The 17,768-nt window shown below is 38.6% G+C and overlaps 1 protein-coding gene across 1 annotated transcript in view; it reads right to left on the reverse strand.

Moving 5' to 3' along the window:
* Positions 1–292: 292 nt before the first annotated feature.
* Positions 293–17,768, reverse strand: part of ARHGAP18 (Rho GTPase activating protein 18) — a 127,624-nt gene continuing 110,148 nt past the window's right edge. The window contains exons 13-15 of the mRNA XM_061129974.1: positions 7,128–7,252; positions 3,162–3,223; positions 293–1,804 (exon numbers count right to left, since the gene is read on the reverse strand). Of these exons, the coding sequence (XP_060985957.1) occupies positions 1,713–1,804; positions 3,162–3,223; positions 7,128–7,252 (279 nt within the window). The 3' untranslated portion in view covers positions 293–1,712. The remainder of the gene's footprint in view (positions 1,805–3,161; positions 3,224–7,127; positions 7,253–17,768) is intronic.

The raw sequence follows: 17,768 nt of genomic DNA on the forward strand, positions 1-17,768 counted from the left end.
AAAGTGATGTCTTTGCTTTTTAATATGCTGTATAGGTTTACATTGTCAAAAATCAGAAAGAAAATAATAATAGGGTATTTTTAAAAACCCTAAAGAATAGAAATTTCATAAGGAAAAACCTAAGGAATGAAACAAGTTTACACCTCCCATGTGTCTTCCCACTTTAAAAATTACACAAGAGCAGTAAATAGGAGAAATAAAAGAGCAGAAGTGGCTTTTAACCAAAACAAAAATAGCCCATTATTATACTCATGAACAGATCAGGTTAAACATAATAAATTCCAAGAGAAGATAATTTAGAAAAATGCATTTAATTATAAAAAAAATTTTTAAATAAAAAAGCAATGGCACAAATCATCACAAAGGTATTTAAGTGATCATATCCACAGGCTGCTCTTAATTAAAAATTAAAAATTTGACGGTTCTCATTAGCAGCATTTTCCCCTCCTAATTAGAGTGACATCAAGAGCTTCTGAGAATGCACAATGTTTCCTAAAGTCCTACTAAAAAGTATCATAAACACAGTTTGTGCAACATTCATGTACATCACTTTTATTCACTACACTCTAAACTCATAAAATATGGAACATTTCTCTCTCACTTCATTCCTCTTATTTACAGTATGGAGGTTCATCTCTTATCATAATATGGTTTGTGCATTAAAATCTCTGGGAATGGTCTTCCCACAGCATTTTAATAAATTTGCTCTGACTAAAATAAGTACACCAGAAAAAGCTTGTTCATATGATGGTGTCATACTCAGAAGAATAATTCTTCCTGCAACTCATTTATGAGTAAAAAGAAAAAAAAAAAAGATTCCTCTTTCAGCAGAACACATTCTCAACAATGACGGGATCACACCACTGCACGTATTTGTGCTGCTAATACGACAATAGGGAAAGCCAGCTACGACTTTTTAAATTTCATTTAGGAGACTACAGCATACACGAAATGATCTTCCACTCTCTCATTATCCATAATCCAGTTATTCCACATGGATATATTTTATTTATTCTGAGTACGTAAGTCTCAAACAGTGCAGTAATAATTGGCAGTTTCTGACAGTTCTATTTTCTTGATATTGGATACAGTTCTGAGCACATATGTCAGCTGAACTGAAAAAAAATGCAAGTCTCTTCATGTGATACAGCAGTAAGAAGTGGGATGCCACTGTCTGAACAAATGACTCAAAGAGATGAATATTAATGTACGATAGAGACAGAAATATTGCTGAACTCAGTCTGTTTCCAGAGGTACTATCTTCACATCTTGCCATACCTGATCCCGGTTACCTTTCCAGTTGAAAAACAAACCCATCTGGGGGAAGGCAGGCGTCAGGAGGAGAGAAGGGTGAAAATCCACATTATTATTGTATACATCGTTTCAGAACAGAAAGAGAGCAGGAACAGAGTATATTTTCATATTAAAAAAGGATGTCGCATCTGGACACATTCCATGGAGTGGATGAAAATAGCCTGCAAGCTAATTAAGCGCCTTTCTTCTCACTCCAGAGATTTTTTTCTAATGTGAATAATAATAACTAACATAATCTGGCAGCAGCACAAATCTAGAACTTATTAAGGCTCAGTGTGTGACTATTCAAGAGTAGGGTATATCTGAACAATAAGAGTCCCACCATTTATTTTGTTTACACTCTTGACCCAGCAAGTATGATTAAGGGAGACCTTATGTCTATCTTCAGCTTAAATCTTCTATGACGGCTTTGACTTTATAACCCACTCAGCACTGGGGTTGAGCTGATATAAGTCCTTCATGTAAGTGTCGTCATCGAGGCAGCGTTCCCCTGGGAAAGAGATGTTACATCAGTTTAATACAGTGAGTGGGCAGATGGAGAGGCAATTTTAAATTTAAGCCTCATGGTTTAACTCTGGAGTCTTACACTTTGAAACAGTTATCATTTTTTCCCACCTCCCATAATATTAGCTCCCATAATAAGGCTTGGGCCAATAATGGAAAAATTAATTGAGTAATCCTTCTTCAAATGCGGCTCAGAGGTTAAAGCGTCTGCCTGCAATGCGGGAGACCTGGGTTCGATCCCTGGGTCAGGAAGATCCCCTGGAGAAGGAAATGGCACCCCATTCCAGTATTCTTGCCTGGAAAATCCCATGGACAGAGGAGCCTGGTGGACTACAGTCCACGGGGTTGCAAAGAGTCGGATATGACTGAGCAACTTCACTTTCACTTTCTCCAAATGCATAGGGTTCAAATGAAGTTAGGAAGCTGAAAATACTGTCTGTGATGGGCTTTTAAATGGTTCCTTAAAAGTTTATTCACCTTTATTAAGTAAGAAACCATGCTTAATTCCCAATATCTAATAGCAAAATGCTCAAATATACTAATACTTGATTAACAGAGTTAACAATCCAGATTTCTAGTAGAACTGTGGTTTATTTAAATTTTTGAAGGAAACTTCATATTCTTGTATTCAAGTTTCAATATTTACTAAAATTTTTTAAGTCCTAGAAAAGAATTCTACAAAACTTATCTTAAGGTATTTTCAATGACTATTTTGAATTTATTTGTTGACAATTTCACTCTTACCATTTGAAGGATCAAAAAAAGAAGGAAGTTTTACTTTAAATTTTAATAAGATGAGTACAACCTATTGATAGTTATAAGTGGGCAAATAAAATATAAGACATGGTCAAAACTAATCCATTTATCCTATTTCTATTTTATAAGGTACCAATGTGTGTATGTATACATATGTGTATTATGTAGTAGGCAATCAATAGTGGCAAAATAACTTCTGCTTTCACTAAACAATACCCAATACTATACCATAATAAAAGTATCATCTTGGTCTTAAATAAGCTCACTCCCTTTATTAAGATGTGCTCTCAGCACACACACACAAAAAAAGAGGTTTTGAAAAAATTCATTGACCATTTCAGCAGTTATTCCTATTTTAGGGAACTTGCCTTCGGCTCAGGGTCCACACAGAAGGAGCTCTAAAGAGCCAGAACAGAAGGGCCACACCATAAAAAAAAAAATCTCATCAACTATAATACTCATCAGCTGTCTACAGAGTGTTATATTTTACTTCAAATTCCCTTTTCTCTCCCGAAGATATAAAAAACAACCACTGGCAATGTCAAATAAGCATATGGAACAAAAGATTTTTAAAAAAATGTGCTTACCAATATTTCCTCCGATTTCATACAAAAAAACTTCCCCATTCTTGAGAGTCTGGGCAACTCCACTAGTAGGGACAAAACAAACTCATTAGTTGCATCATCAGACAGCTTGCAAGTAAACCACTTTAATGTGCTTGGGGAATTCTAGCTTGTATGGGAAATTCATAACTTAGACATACTGTAATTATCTACACGTTTGTATTTTCCCATCTGTTAAATGTGTTAAACAGTAATAAAAATGTCACACCTGTAAATTAAAATAAACAAATGGAATCGTACATCCAAAGGTGAAATAATAAATCAGTACCTAAATTTGTAAAGTTAAAAAGAAAAGTAACATTTTAGCTGTCTGTAAAATTATTAATATGGTCATCTATTTTGCATAGGGGCCAAAAAAGTCCTCATGAAACTCTAAGGAGAAATGTCTGCACATTGCATTTATTCAATAGTATTTCTCACAGGTTTGCTGTGCTGACCACTCTAATAGTGTACAAGATGAATATAAAGAATACAGCATAGTTCATAAGCCTCCCTGTGCTAACTGTTCCAATATGGGAGGTAAATGCTCTCAAAATAGAACCAAATACTCATTATGATGACTTTACAAGTAGAATGCATCTACAGGTTTACACTCTTCAAAGAATAAAGTCTCCAGAACATTAGGTTTAAACAGTGGCAAAATTAAGTGCTTTACAAAAATCTCTATTATCTAGAAAACTTGCCAAAACCAGATTCAGAGCTCTAGAAAATCTGATTTAATATGCCTAGATCAAGCCCTAGAATCTGGTTTTCAAACAGTCTCTGGTAGACTCTGATGCACAGCAGGGTTTGTGAACCACTCAGAGAGACACTGAGGACAGACTCCCTGGAACTGACAAGAGAAAACCAGGGCTGACTTTTCCCGAAACCATTAGAAAGATGTGATGCAGCAGAAGCTCTCCTAACCCACCATTCATGGCTCCTCTCGTTACCCAGCTCCATCTTATCTGCTGTCCACAGCACCCTGACCACTCAGGGCTACGGGCGTTCTCAAGCTTACGATACTCCCTGTTGAGCCATATCCTGACCAAGAGACAACTCACCTTGCTTCCAAACTGGTGTATGCTTATTTTTGAAATTAAATAATTTAATAATTACAGTTTCATTTTTAATATAGCATATAACCTGATAAACTATAATAAGAGTCATTATTTTTATGAAAACCAAGTGGAATGTTTTGGGAGACTAGAAAAAAATCTAGTCAGGTTATTGTTCTCAGATTGCTTCTCCAATATTTATACTCTTATTTTAGTTTAAAGAAACCTAAACTAGATTTCCTGGTATACATTAGCTTTCACTTAATACTAATCAACAAATCCATAATTAAAGAAAAGGCAACAGCTATTACCAAAGACTGGTGAATGAATGTGTAATTTATTGCATGTTTACTTTATGTCACTTGTGTGTTCTTGGCTTCAGTAGAGAAAGCAGGGGAGGAAAAGGATGGAGGGAAGTGGGGTTTCCCATTGTCCCTATACAAGTGGAAGGCAAAGAAGGAGGGCACAGTCATGGAAGAAAAGATACATGTAAGTATTTATTGAAAGCATCACTTATTAGATGGCCCAGACAGATAATGCTGTGTGCTTCACGGTCATTTTCCTACTTAATTATCACACGTCTTTAAGTAGGTCCACGTTTACAATGAGGACCTGAGACTTACAGAGATGATAAAAACTAGCCTAACATAAAACAGGAAAATCTGGTATTTGGATCTGTATTATCTGGTCCCAGCATCCCCAAGCATAAAAGAAAGGGCTGAGGACTGGAAGGAGAAAAGGCAAATGGACCAAGGAGTTTGTTAGACTTCCCTTTGGGTGGAGCAGGATGGGGAAAGGAGAGGAGGTAGAAGAAAGGATTCGGCTTTAGTGGGTAGCAAGTGTTTGCTTAATAAAAGCACCACAAGCAGTAAATCCAAATAGACAAAGGGCAATTGTCACAAAACTAGTACTTTCTTATAAGAATATGTCTACCATTATCCTCCATTACCAAAAACTCTGGGAGTTGGTGATGGACAGGAAGGCCTGGTGCGCTGTGATTCATGGGGTCGCAAAGAGTCGGACATGACTGAGCAACTGAACTGAACTGAACCAGTATCCTACTCTACCCTAACTATAAAAGTCACAGTGGAATGCATCATACAACTTTAGAGTCACACCTCGTATTACCTACAAGTAGAGAAGCACAACTGCAGACTAAATTGAGCATCTGGGTCCTGCAAGTAAACACTGCATAAATTAAACTATGTCCAGCCTGGAAGAGCCACTTATATCTGAAGTCTGGCCAGACCTTCAGGTACACGCTTTGGGAGAGGATGGGAAGCCATTCCCGGTGGGGAGAATGGCATCTACTTGGTCAGTTCAGGGAACAGAGAGGAAGTGGATTGATTTCCTCGAGGCAGAGAGACTTTATAGGGAGCAAAGACATCCAAGAAACCCCAACTGCTCCCAGGACCTAATCCCACTCCCCCAAATTCCAACTGGTCCAGGAATTAATCTCCTCAAAGTCCATCTACTGCCAGACTCTACATCAGTGGTCCCCAGACCCATGATGACCTCTTGGTTCCCGAGCCAGTAAAGAGAGGGATTAAAGAACTTCCTTTGGGGACAAACCCCAGATTTAGAATTCAGCTCCAACACCCAGGTGACATGTGACCGTGAAAGTCTCAAGTTTTCTTATCAGTAAAATGGAGGTAATGATAGTACTTCCCTCAGAGTGTGGTTGAGAGGGGAATTTAAGCCCAGAATTACCAATAAGCCTCTCTTTTATTTCATCACCATCTGTTAACTATACAGGCTCATGTTTTCTTCCAATTTACAAACCACAAGGGAAGACACTTTAAAATATTTTTTATACCCTTTCCAACATCTAGCAGAGGGCCATAGACACAGCAGAGACATATTAAATACATGCAGTTCTGTATTAAAACTGGAGAAGTTTTGACAGAAAACTTGAATGAAAGAATGAAGAGATTAAATTCTATGGGAGATGAAATCAGTATAAAGAAGCTAAACAGCTAATGCCTCTGAGGTCTCTGTCTTTAAAAAAAAAAAAGTTAGATTTGTTTATTTCAATAAGTGGAAATGAGAAAGGAGAGCATTAAAATATAATTTTAGCTAAAAATAAGAACTTGAACACTGAAATAGCCATACCCTGTTCGAACCTCCAAAATTCAAGAAAAGACATCTCAAACATGTCTCAAAAAGTGTGTATCGGGGAGGTGGAAGGGAGGTTTGAGAGGGAGGGGACACATGTACACTGATGGCTGATTCACACTTTGTTATACGGTGGAAACCAATACAACATTGGAAAGCAATTGTCCTCCAGCTTAAAAGGGATGCCAATGTCTTCCCTTTGGACTCCTCCTGCCTCATCAGCCCCTAACAGAGGGGAAGACTTGGTGGTCTCTACTGAGGATGGGGTGCCTGGTCCTGTGACTTCAGAACTCCACGGGCCAGTTGTCCCCTCTGAATTCTTTATACCTTCTGTCTTAAAATTTAAGCATTTCTTTGTATTCATTATATTTCATTGAAAAAGTTGTATCTTTTGTTTTAATCCCACTGTATCCCAATGAGTGGTTTTCCTAACAGACTACACATAGTAATTAACCTCCAATCACCATATTCTGGAAAGAATACTGAGTAATGTCATGCGCCAAGTCCATTGCAGACACAGTGAAGGAATGCTCAGACCTCCTGCCTGCAACAGACTCAACTTGAACACAAACTACACACAATGAACTCGACTCATTCCAACATTATTATTTTTAAGTCTCCTTTTTTCTTCTGCTAACATTTTAAGCCCTTCACACCAGCCATCGTTTAAAAAAAAAAACAAACAAAAAAAAAGGAAGACAAAAAAGAAAAAAAGAGGGGAGGGAGAGAGAGCAAGTGAGTGATACCATGGAATAATTAAAACAAAACAGGCCTCTACCTTTCTTGGCTGAGAAACCTGGCAAGTACATCACTGGCTTTGAGTTCTTCAGTTAGCTGTATTGCCATGGAAACTTTCGAGAGATGGGGAGCTTGTACTCGAATCACTCCCTGAGGAACGTCAGCCTGCAAAGCAATAATGACACTGGAACAAAGCTGGCAGCAGCTGGAACGTGTAACTCTGTACAATGCATTATACGGTAAGTGTGCTTAACTACTATGCATTTTACTTCACTACATAAAAACCTTAACTACTGTATAATGTCATTTACTAAATTACATCAAACCTCAAATATCCTCTTAATGGTGATAGGGGAACTTTATAATGCCTGTGCAGTAATGCTTAATTATTTTTAAAGATGTAAAGAATGACAGCAATAACCATTACTGCCATATTAAATGCTGATTTCTGAGTATTATCTACTGGAGGGTGCTTCTTCATGTAGCAATTTATGAAATTGAATCAGAATGAAGTTACTTTGCGGGCTATTGCAATGTATGCATTAAAAAAAAAAAACCTTCCTGCACATTCACAAAACTTCACAAAAATTCTGTCCCTGAGAGTATTAAAATAAATGAAACATTCCCAATACCTTTGTATTGTGTCAGCTGCTCACTCGGTTGATAAGGACTCACTGTGACTGCACACTTTGAACCTGAGAAGACTCATTCTAAATCCTGTGCCCACAGATGTTAAGAACATTTTATGTATTTGGGAGGCTATCAAAGAAAGATTTTGAGGATCATAATATCAAAACATCAACTATGGCATTCAAAAATATTAGGCTTAATTAACCTAATGGTTCCGCTAAAATAAATATTAACTTATTATTTATAACCATATGTTCTTGAACAAACCTTAGACCAAACAGCATGCACAAATTATGTTTAAACATAACGCTTTAAACACTACAAATACCCTGTTTAATTCAACCGGAATTTACTAAGCATCTACTGAGTACCGCATTGTGCTACTGGTGCTTAGCAAATTTATTTACTTAGCCAGTAAATAAATAAGACACAAGTCCTTTGGTGTACAATATAATTTTTGTGCTCACAGAATCATTTTTTAATGTATATGGTCTTGAATTTTTTTAACAAAGTATAAATATACCATACGTGGAATTAATGTGATACTTTCCAACATGTAACAAAAATAAGATGATTTTTAGATAAGGTTGCATAAAAACATAGGTGTCCTCAAAAGATATAAGATTGCTTCTCAGCAACATCTGAGATGTAGTATGGGAATAACAAAGAAAAGTGATACGGCACAGGACTATCAAAGGAGCAAAGGATTGTGTATGACGACAATGGTATTGTTCCCCCAAACGAATCCCAAACACCCATTTCACCCATAGAGACAGGCTGCGCCCTCATCTAACCACTCAGTGAAGCCCTAAAGGGTGCACGCCCCTCCAAGCCACACAAAGACAAATCGCGTGGGGTTGCCCACTGGCCATCCAGCTGGGGATGGACTGCATTCCTAGCACCCTGGCCTGAGTCCTCTCCCTGGGGATGCTGTGTCAGTCCATCCCTGATCCCAGCCTGTGCCTGGACCCCTCAACTCCTGCTCAATTTCTCCCATCCAGCCTGGACCCCTGCCTTGGTTTGTTGACTTCCAGCTTCTGGGGCTTGTAGTTTAACCTGATACCTTACCGAGTCTCTGACCTCCACCTCACCTCTCATTTACAAGGCTAATTTGCCGTTTTCCTTGATTCTATGACACATTTTTTCATCTGTAGTATTTTGGAAAATGAGCAGATTCTTACAATGATGGGGGCATTTCATGTGGTACTGTTGCCATCCTTTTCCAAAGCAGTTATTCAACCAATGAAGCATCTTATAACTCAAGGATTATGCTATACCCACTTCTCCCTTGGGGTTCATCTCTAGCTTCTATCCTGCTACGGTGATTTTGCCTGCTGGCCTGGCCTCAACTCCTGGCCTCACCTCCTCATAGGAGGTGAGAAACAATAAGCTAGGCCTGATAACTTGAATGTTGGAGTGATAACTCTAAGAGCAACAGCCGGAAGTACTGAGTCTGCATTCATAAAATCCAACTGACCGTGCCTACTCAGTGAAAAAAAATATTGGTATTTTGGTTTCTGTTAGTTTATTATTACCGTACTATAGGAGAGTCCTAAATGGCAGCTTAGGGTTTGTAGATCAGCATCTACTTTATGCTGATTTAAAAGTTAGGAAATTCCACTCAAGTCATAGTGCCAACTATCCTGACAAAGAGGGTTTCTTTGGTGAAAGTCATAGTCGCAGAAATTATTTCCATAATTACATCTTCTATAACCCTAGACTATCAAAAATGGCAGGAAAACCTATACTGACATTTAAAGTGAAGTAAGATGATATGATTAAGTTTTTAAATATAGAAGGTCCTACAATAAATGAGTTATAAAATCAAAATGACCCAGAAAAATAATAAATTTGCCACAGAGAGTTCAGGAATATAGCAACCTTCCTCTGCTCCCTGCCTCTCCCCACTATTCCTTGTGGCATATTCCATTCTTTGGATAAAAAAATGACAGTCAAAATTTGTTGAAAATACCCATGATTTCCTGTATTTATGTACATTCTCCTCCCCTTCTGAAATATCCCCTGGTATCCATCCATTTTTCAAGGTCAAGCTCACATACCTCAAACCCTGTGGAACACTCCATAGATGGTTTCTGACTCCACAGAATCAAAAGGAATTTCCTCTTTCCATCGAAATTCCCACTGAATCTCTTTTATAATGGAGATCCTAATTTATGACACTTGTATTCTAGTTACATGCCACACATCTGAGTCACATCTGTAGCCATTTATCAATGTTTATTGATTAAATGAGTCACTCAAAAATATTTTTCACTAGGGACTTCCCTTGGGGGGCCAGTGGTTAAAACTCTATGCTCCCAATTCAGGGGGCATGGGTTTGATCCCACGTCAGGGAATTAAGATCCTGCATGCACATAGTGCAGAAAAAGAAAAAGTCTCACTCAAAATCATATGCTAATAGAAGTAAAATTTCTCCAGAATAAAACTATAGCAATGAGCACTTTCCTTAATAGCAAAAAATAGTCTTAAGAATATTGTCTAAAAGAAAAAAGTTAAGTTGCCTCTGTCTACCACATGATACTACTATTCCCCTCCCTACTGAGAAAAGACAGGGAGGGAAAAAGAACAGAGGAAAGGAGTTAAAGATGCTACAAGGGATAATTCAGTTATCTGGTCCTGCAGACAGTAGCCAACATTAGCATGAGCCTGCCTGGGAACGCAGTCACTTTCCCCCCAAGGCATCCCATGAACAGCTGAAGACCCCTAATGATAGGACCACGGCTACACTTCCCCAATGAATTCAGGGATCATACTGTGGAGAGTATGGCCAAGTTTTCTTGCAAAATACAACAGTATGATCAGGATGGTGTGAGAAGTTGTACCCGACAGACAGCACCTATCTCTCACGGGCATCCAGGCTCTCTTTGACTGTTAGTTTAGAAGGAAGAGGCCCAGGAGCCAGCATCTGAAGGCACTTGAGAGTTCTCAAGTGTATGTGACAAGTCAGGTAATTGCTGTATTTTGGTTTTGCCAGTATATGGGAAGTAGCTTGTGTATAGGTTGCTTACGGCTATGAAATTAAACATTTCCTACACTTTCCCTCAAGTGTGTGTGTGTATGTGTGTGTGTTCATGGGAGGGAGGGAGAGACGGAATTCTCAAGAGTGTTTATTTCCATGGTAATACATCTCATCCAAATTCTCACTACACTACAATAAAAAGATTGTGAGCCTCACTCAATTTGAATCTATTCTGCTCTTTATTGTTGGAAGAGAAATGAGCTTAACTGATACATGTAATAGTTAAAAATGAAGCGTTTAAAAGTTGTTTCTGGAAAGTTTTTCCTGGTATCTTGACACGGATAGAAAAATGGTATTTACTAAAGATGACAAACAGTAAATGATGTCAAAGTTCTCATTTAAATAGTGCACAGCAATTACTATCAAGCTCCAGAATCATGGTGTATCAAATACTAATGATGTTAGTATACTAATTACACTGAGCTGCCACGCTTTGAATGGACACAACATGCCTGATCATTGGAGAAGGAAATGGCACCCCACTCCAGTGTTCTTGCCTGGAAAATCCCAGGGACGGGACCCTGGGGGGCTGCCGTCTATGGGGTCGCACAGAGTCGGACACCACTGAAGCGACTTAGCAGCAGCAGCGGCATCCTGATCATTAAGCCAAACTGTTTGCTCTTAGCTCGAGCCACAATAAGAACTAAACCTGTGAGCAGTAGAATCTTTGTAACCTTCCTAGTTCACATTTTGTTTGTCTAAGCAGCTGACTCTGTCCCTTACTTCTTAGAATTCGTTTGGTGTGCTTGTGAGGTGAAGTTTTATAATGCACAGAAAGACTGGAAAAGAGCATTATTTGACTAACATGTGATTAAAAATTAGTCACAAAGGATTTTACAACTTACAAAACATTAGTTAATTTCTTACGTATGCAAAGGCTGTTAAAATAGAGAAAATAATCTCATATGGTCCTCACATGTTCTACATATTGAAGTCAAGTATATTTTTAAAAACAGGATTTTATTTCTTACTATTTGATAAAATAAACAATGATTTTAGCATTTTTTTCAAAAGGTCTAGACAAATACTGTGTTGATCATATTTTTATACCCTAGAGATTAGAAATTTAATGCCAGACCCTTAGAAGAAACATTGATTTCCTTTCTTAAATTAAAAGATAATTTAAATGTAAAGATGACATCTTTTAATACTACCCCCCCCCCAAAAAAAAACACACAAAACCCCTCTGTCTTCAAAAGGGCAAATTGGAAATACAACTTTCTCAAAACAAGGCCAGATATAATATGTATTTTGGAAAATTTAACAAGGACATTTTAGCAGGGTATCTTCAACTAAAATGACATATTTATCACTTTAGTCTGATTGGAGGTGGAGATACAAAAATCATTCTCTGTTATCTTAAACTGTCTAATTTTAATTGGGCTTTTGTAACCCATATGCTTAAACTTTTATCCACCTGACAGACACAGAGAATTTTAAAGAAAGGTCTGAAATAAGTTCTATCATTAATAAGCACTTAATTGACAATGAAATAAATTCTGATATTTTTCACTTTTAATATGGTATTTTTTTAGGCACTATAAAAAATCAGAGAACATCTGAAAGAAATAAGATTTTATGCTTGATACTGTGATTTGATTTTCCATCTGGGTCCCCCCAAGTAGAGCTGGACACTATTTCTAGACCCAAAGCAGACGCTTGAAACAATACCTGTGACAATGCTCTGGGTCTGAGCTGTTACATGAAACCACAAATGGGATTCTGAACAGAGTTGTGATTAGACACACAAGCTCAGCCGTGAATGACCCAGAGTCGACACCACACTGCTGCCAGCTCCAGGATTCTTCTGAAATGGCAGAAGATGAGAGTAACAGATTTCTTTGTGTCCAAAACCCCAGAAATGTCACAAGATCATTTTGGAACTTGTAGCAAGTCATGTAAACTCTAGAGCTCAAGTTCCTCAACTGTTAATTAAGGGTGTGACCAGCAGATCATCCTGAGTTAACACTGAAACTCAACCTCAGGGAAGAAAATTTTTGTTTCCTCTATAATGATGGCAGATGGAATGAGCAGCTTGCCTTATTTCACAGAATCTCACAGAGCCCTGCTCTGTGCTCATGCTCTCTCATAAATGCAGAGTTTCCTTTTACTTTTAGAGGTATACTTGACTGATAGAAGAAAAATCACACAGATCTAAGTCCACAGTGGACTTGAAGCCTGTGTGATTCAGCAATTCATAACCAGATGCTCATCAAAGTTGCCCAAGATCCTTTTTAAACAGAGATGCAAAATAAGGTAATTACAGGTGAAATGATGAAAGGTCTGTGATTTCTCTAAAAATACTCAAAGGAAAAATGGTGTGGAAGACAAGATGGAACAAGATATAAAAATGTGTTTGATGGTTGGTGATAGGTTGATGGAAGTTCACATACTATTCTATTTTTGTGTATGTTAGAAAAATCCCATAATAAAATTAAATATATATGCACACAAACACATGTACACCAAATGGGGGGAAATTACCCTGACAGTTTTTTTTTAAAACCCTGACAGTTTTTTAATACAAGACACATGTGCATGCCCTGTGCTGAGAGATTCTGATTCACAGGGTCCAGGAAGTGGCCTAGTCAGGATTTTTTGCTATTTACTTTTTTAAAAAAATAATCCTACAGAGGCCCCTACTGCATACTTCTGGCTAAGCACCATTAAGCTGTTCTTACTCTCATTTTATAGAAGAAATTGAGACCCAGAGAGAAAGTGATTTGCCATTAACGTCTCATTAATGGCAAAGCTAGGGCTATATCAAGCCATGTGACTTCTGGTGCTCGATGCAGTGTGTTTATATATATATGCACATGTGTGTGTCTGTGTGTGTGTGTGTGTATGGTATCAATCCTAACTCAAGTTGAAGGTAATCAGAAAATGGTTCTTTTCAAGTGGTCGATAATTATGTTATTTTTCACCAAGTGTTTCCTCCTGTTGTAATTAATAGATAAGTCTCCTTAGTACTTGGAAATTCACATTTGTACCAAACAATTAATATGCTGCAGCCATTATAAACATTGGTCTTGCTAAGTAGATTGAGTGTGTCCCTTACAATCTGGTTCAGACTATTAATCCACCTAGTCCAGCATATCTTAACAACAGGAATACCTTGCTATATACAGTTAGCATTAACAGTATACAGAGGGCTTTAAAAAATATATATATTACCTTGATAAATTTTCATTGTCTACAATCTCTCATCTTTCGCTTTCCAGTCCCTAGCAATCATGGATTCTTCTACCAACAGTCACTGACAATGCTTTGGGGAAAGTCACAACTAACCTTTCAAATGCAAAATCCAGATGATCTCTTATCCAAGGCTAACCTTATTCAACCTCTCTGTAGCATTTGATACTATGCCCCAGGGCAGCTACAACACAACCTTCAACTTTTTCTTACTTCCTATTACTTCCTGGCCTCTTCTACCAGTTCCTTTTCCATGGCCCACTATTTGAATATTTGCATTTTTGCTTTTTTATTTTCTTTTTCATTTCTTACCCCATGTACCCACTTGTGTAACAAGAATCACTCTATGGCTTCAAGTACAGTCTCTATGTTGGTCCCAAGTGCATGTCTCCAGTTCTGTCCATCCCCCTGAGCTTCAGGCCCATGTAGGCAACTTTTACATAGGCATGTCAACCCCAAATGCCAAAAACTGACTACCCCAGAGTCTGTTCCTTTTGTTGGATGTTTTATCTTAATGGCAAAGTCTCCCAAGGTAAAATCAGCAAGTTGTTCTAGATTCCTTCTTCTTCCACATTCCTCACATCCAATCAGTTTTACCATCTCACTGATAAGGGTCTTATAGGCTCACAGTCAAAAGTCACCTCCCAAAGCTGGGACTTAGCTCAGCCCAAGCCTGTTTTTAAAGCTATATATTAAACATATGTAATAATGGCAGTAAAACATGTTCATTTTATTACTACACCTAAGCCCAGGATTTGGGATACCTACATATATATATGGGTGTGTGTGCATCCGTCTCAGAATTTTTCTGTGCTCTGTGGGTAAGGGAGGCTAACAGTAAAGAGACCTGGATTTAAAGTCCTATAGACTTGGTTTCAAATTCCAGCTCCACAACTTCCTATCTAGATAACCTTAAGTAAATTATTTACGCTTGCTAAGCCTCACTTTCCTGATCTGTTAAAAAAATGAGACTATTTTAAGAGTAAACTCCAACTAAACCGCAGCAGCAAACTGCAAGGAATACTAAACAGAATGTGGGTAAAATGTTTAGCAGCATACCCGACCTCTGATAAGCATTCGAAATGATGATAATTATTATCCCTTACAAATATAGCAATAAACGATTCACTGCTTTGTAATTTCTTCCTTCAACATATTACAAATATCTTCCAATGTCATATACACACTTTTCCACTTTCATGTATTTCATTAAATAGATACGTCATAACATATTTAACTGATCACCTCTCTCCTTTTGGATTATTTCTAATTTTGACCCATACAAAGAAAAAGGCAATGAACTTAAGCATAATTATTTGCATGTTTTTGAGGATTTTGCCACATGCTCTCCAGAGAGATTTGACCAATTTATTTATATCTACTCCAGTTAACAATGAACTTAGCTGGCATCTCCTACCTAATCTTCTCTCACATTCTTACCACATATCCTTCACCTGCCAAGCATAACAGCTGCTCTAAAACAAATACAGTCATGTTATCTCCTGGGGGGGTCACAACTTTCAGCAGTCCCCCACCATATACACAATAGAAGCCCAGCTCACCCTGGAGCCCCATTCCTACTTTCTTTCTATCCCTGCCCCTCCGTGCACCTCACTGGCCAGGATGACTTAATTTTCCCTCCAAACACCCCCAGTCATCCTCACTTAGATATCCAACACACACCTTCCACTCAACAGACCCTAAACTGAAATTGTGATCTTCCCTAAGTGTCAATCCCATTCTTCCAATTTCTTAGGCCAAAAACTTCTAAATTATTCTTGATTTTTTTCTTTTCTTTTCTTTTTTTTTTTTACAACTCATCATTTCAGCATCAAGATATCCCAGTGGCAGAACCCCTTGGCAGTCAGTGGTTAGGACTCTGCGCGTCTACGACAAGGAGCACAGGTTTGATCTTTGGTTGGGGAACCAAGGCCCCGCATGATGTGTGGTGTGGCCAAAAAAAGAAAAAATAAATAAATAAATAAAAATCCCAGTGGTCTAACTTCAAAAAATATCCAGCATTTTACCACCTCTCAACCTCCTGGTCGGTCACTCAGATTATGACATGAACCTCTTAGAAGGTCTCCCTAGTCTACCTTCACTCTCCTAGAGTCTGTTTTCAAAACAACAGACCAAGGGATCATTTTAAAATAGATTTTCAAGCCTTTCTTCAAAAGCCTGAAATGATTGTGCTTCACCCGGGGCAAATCCAGATTCCTAACAATAGCCTACGAGGCCCTGCATAATCTGGTCCCACTGACTGCATTTCGTACACTGTCCCCCTTGCGGGCTCCACTCCACTCCAATCACTCCCTGCCAGTCCTCAAGTGCCTTCAGGCTTTCGTGCAGTCTATGCCTCTGCGTGGAAAGTGCTGCCTAAAGTACAGACCCAGCTTACTGCCCTGACCTCCTGCACATCATCCCCTGAATGCACAACACCCAGCCCACCCAACTTAACACTGCAAGACGCTCCCCCCTCCCGATTCCTCTTTCTGCCCTATTCTTTTTATTATTTTAGGTGCATTTAACCACATACTAACATTTGATATAATTTATTTATTATATTTTAATTTTAAAATTTAAGCTGCATAAGAGCAGCGAGCTTCATCTGTTTTGTTCATATAATGTATTTTGAGTGCCTAGAACAGTGTCTGGCACATAACAGGCACACATCCAAGAATTTTTTAACAAATAAAACATCCCAAGCAGTTTCATTCAAATGATTTGGGTGGAGAGCCAAGACACACAAACCAACATGAAAAATCTGGAGTGGGCAAGGGGGGGTAGTTTATGGAAACATAGATGGTCCGTGTTCGTGGTGTCTCAGATGGTAAAGAGTCTGCCTACAATAGAGGTTCGGCCCCTGGGTTGGGAAGGTCCCCTGGAGAAGAGAATGGCTACTCACTCCAGTATTCTTGCCTGGAGAATTCCATGGACAGAGGAGCCTGACAGGCTACAGTCCATGGGGTTGTAAAGAGTTGGACATGACTGGGTGACCAACACACACATGTTCCACCCAAATGAATAGCTGCTGCTCAGATCCAAGCAATTGCTACTCTGCAGGAAACAGATTCCCCTGGGGCCAGGAAACATGAGGATGCTCCCACTTCCAATATGTCCAGTTAAGATGGATGTCCAGACTTTCAGGTTAAAATGTTTTAAAATGCAGGCAACTGATGGGACTTAGATAGAAAATGGACTAATTGGTAACTCGCCACATAACCATAGTACTTGACATTATCTTGTACTTTGTTGTTCTGTAATTGTTTCCCAATATTTTTTCTCCTTAATAACATGACAGTAGCTTGAAAAAAAAATTCTGGCAATTGATGAAATTATTTCAACCAAAACGACAAGCTAAATGACCTCTACTGTGGGCCATGATCACCTGTGGACGACCACTCTGCCCCTTGATGTCCACTTCCTGCTTGTAGCCCAGGGTCTTTTGGTCAGGCTCCATCACACACTTTTAGCATCTCTGAGCTCCACTCTCCTGCATCCTTCTCTTGCTCTCTATGGGAGAGCACCAGCCCCATCTCTCCCTGAAGACCTAACAGGGAGTGGGGGCTTGGCACCAAGGAGGCATTTACTAGTATTTTGTCAGCAGAATCGCTGAATTTCTCAGAAGAGAAAATCAAAACTCAAAGATTAAGTGACAGCTGATGCATGATGAAACAGAGTTAAATCCCATGCCTTAAACTGACAACATAGCTTTTAACTAGTGCAGACATGATTCCCAGGCCAGCTCTTATCTAGTTAACCCAAAGGTGTTCCCTGGCGGCTCAGCTAGAAAAGTGCCTACAAGGCAGGAGACCCAGG

This window comes from Dama dama, chromosome 26 (genome assembly GCF_033118175.1).
Source record: "Dama dama isolate Ldn47 chromosome 26, ASM3311817v1, whole genome shotgun sequence".
Lineage (NCBI taxonomy): Eukaryota > Metazoa > Chordata > Mammalia > Artiodactyla > Cervidae > Dama > Dama dama.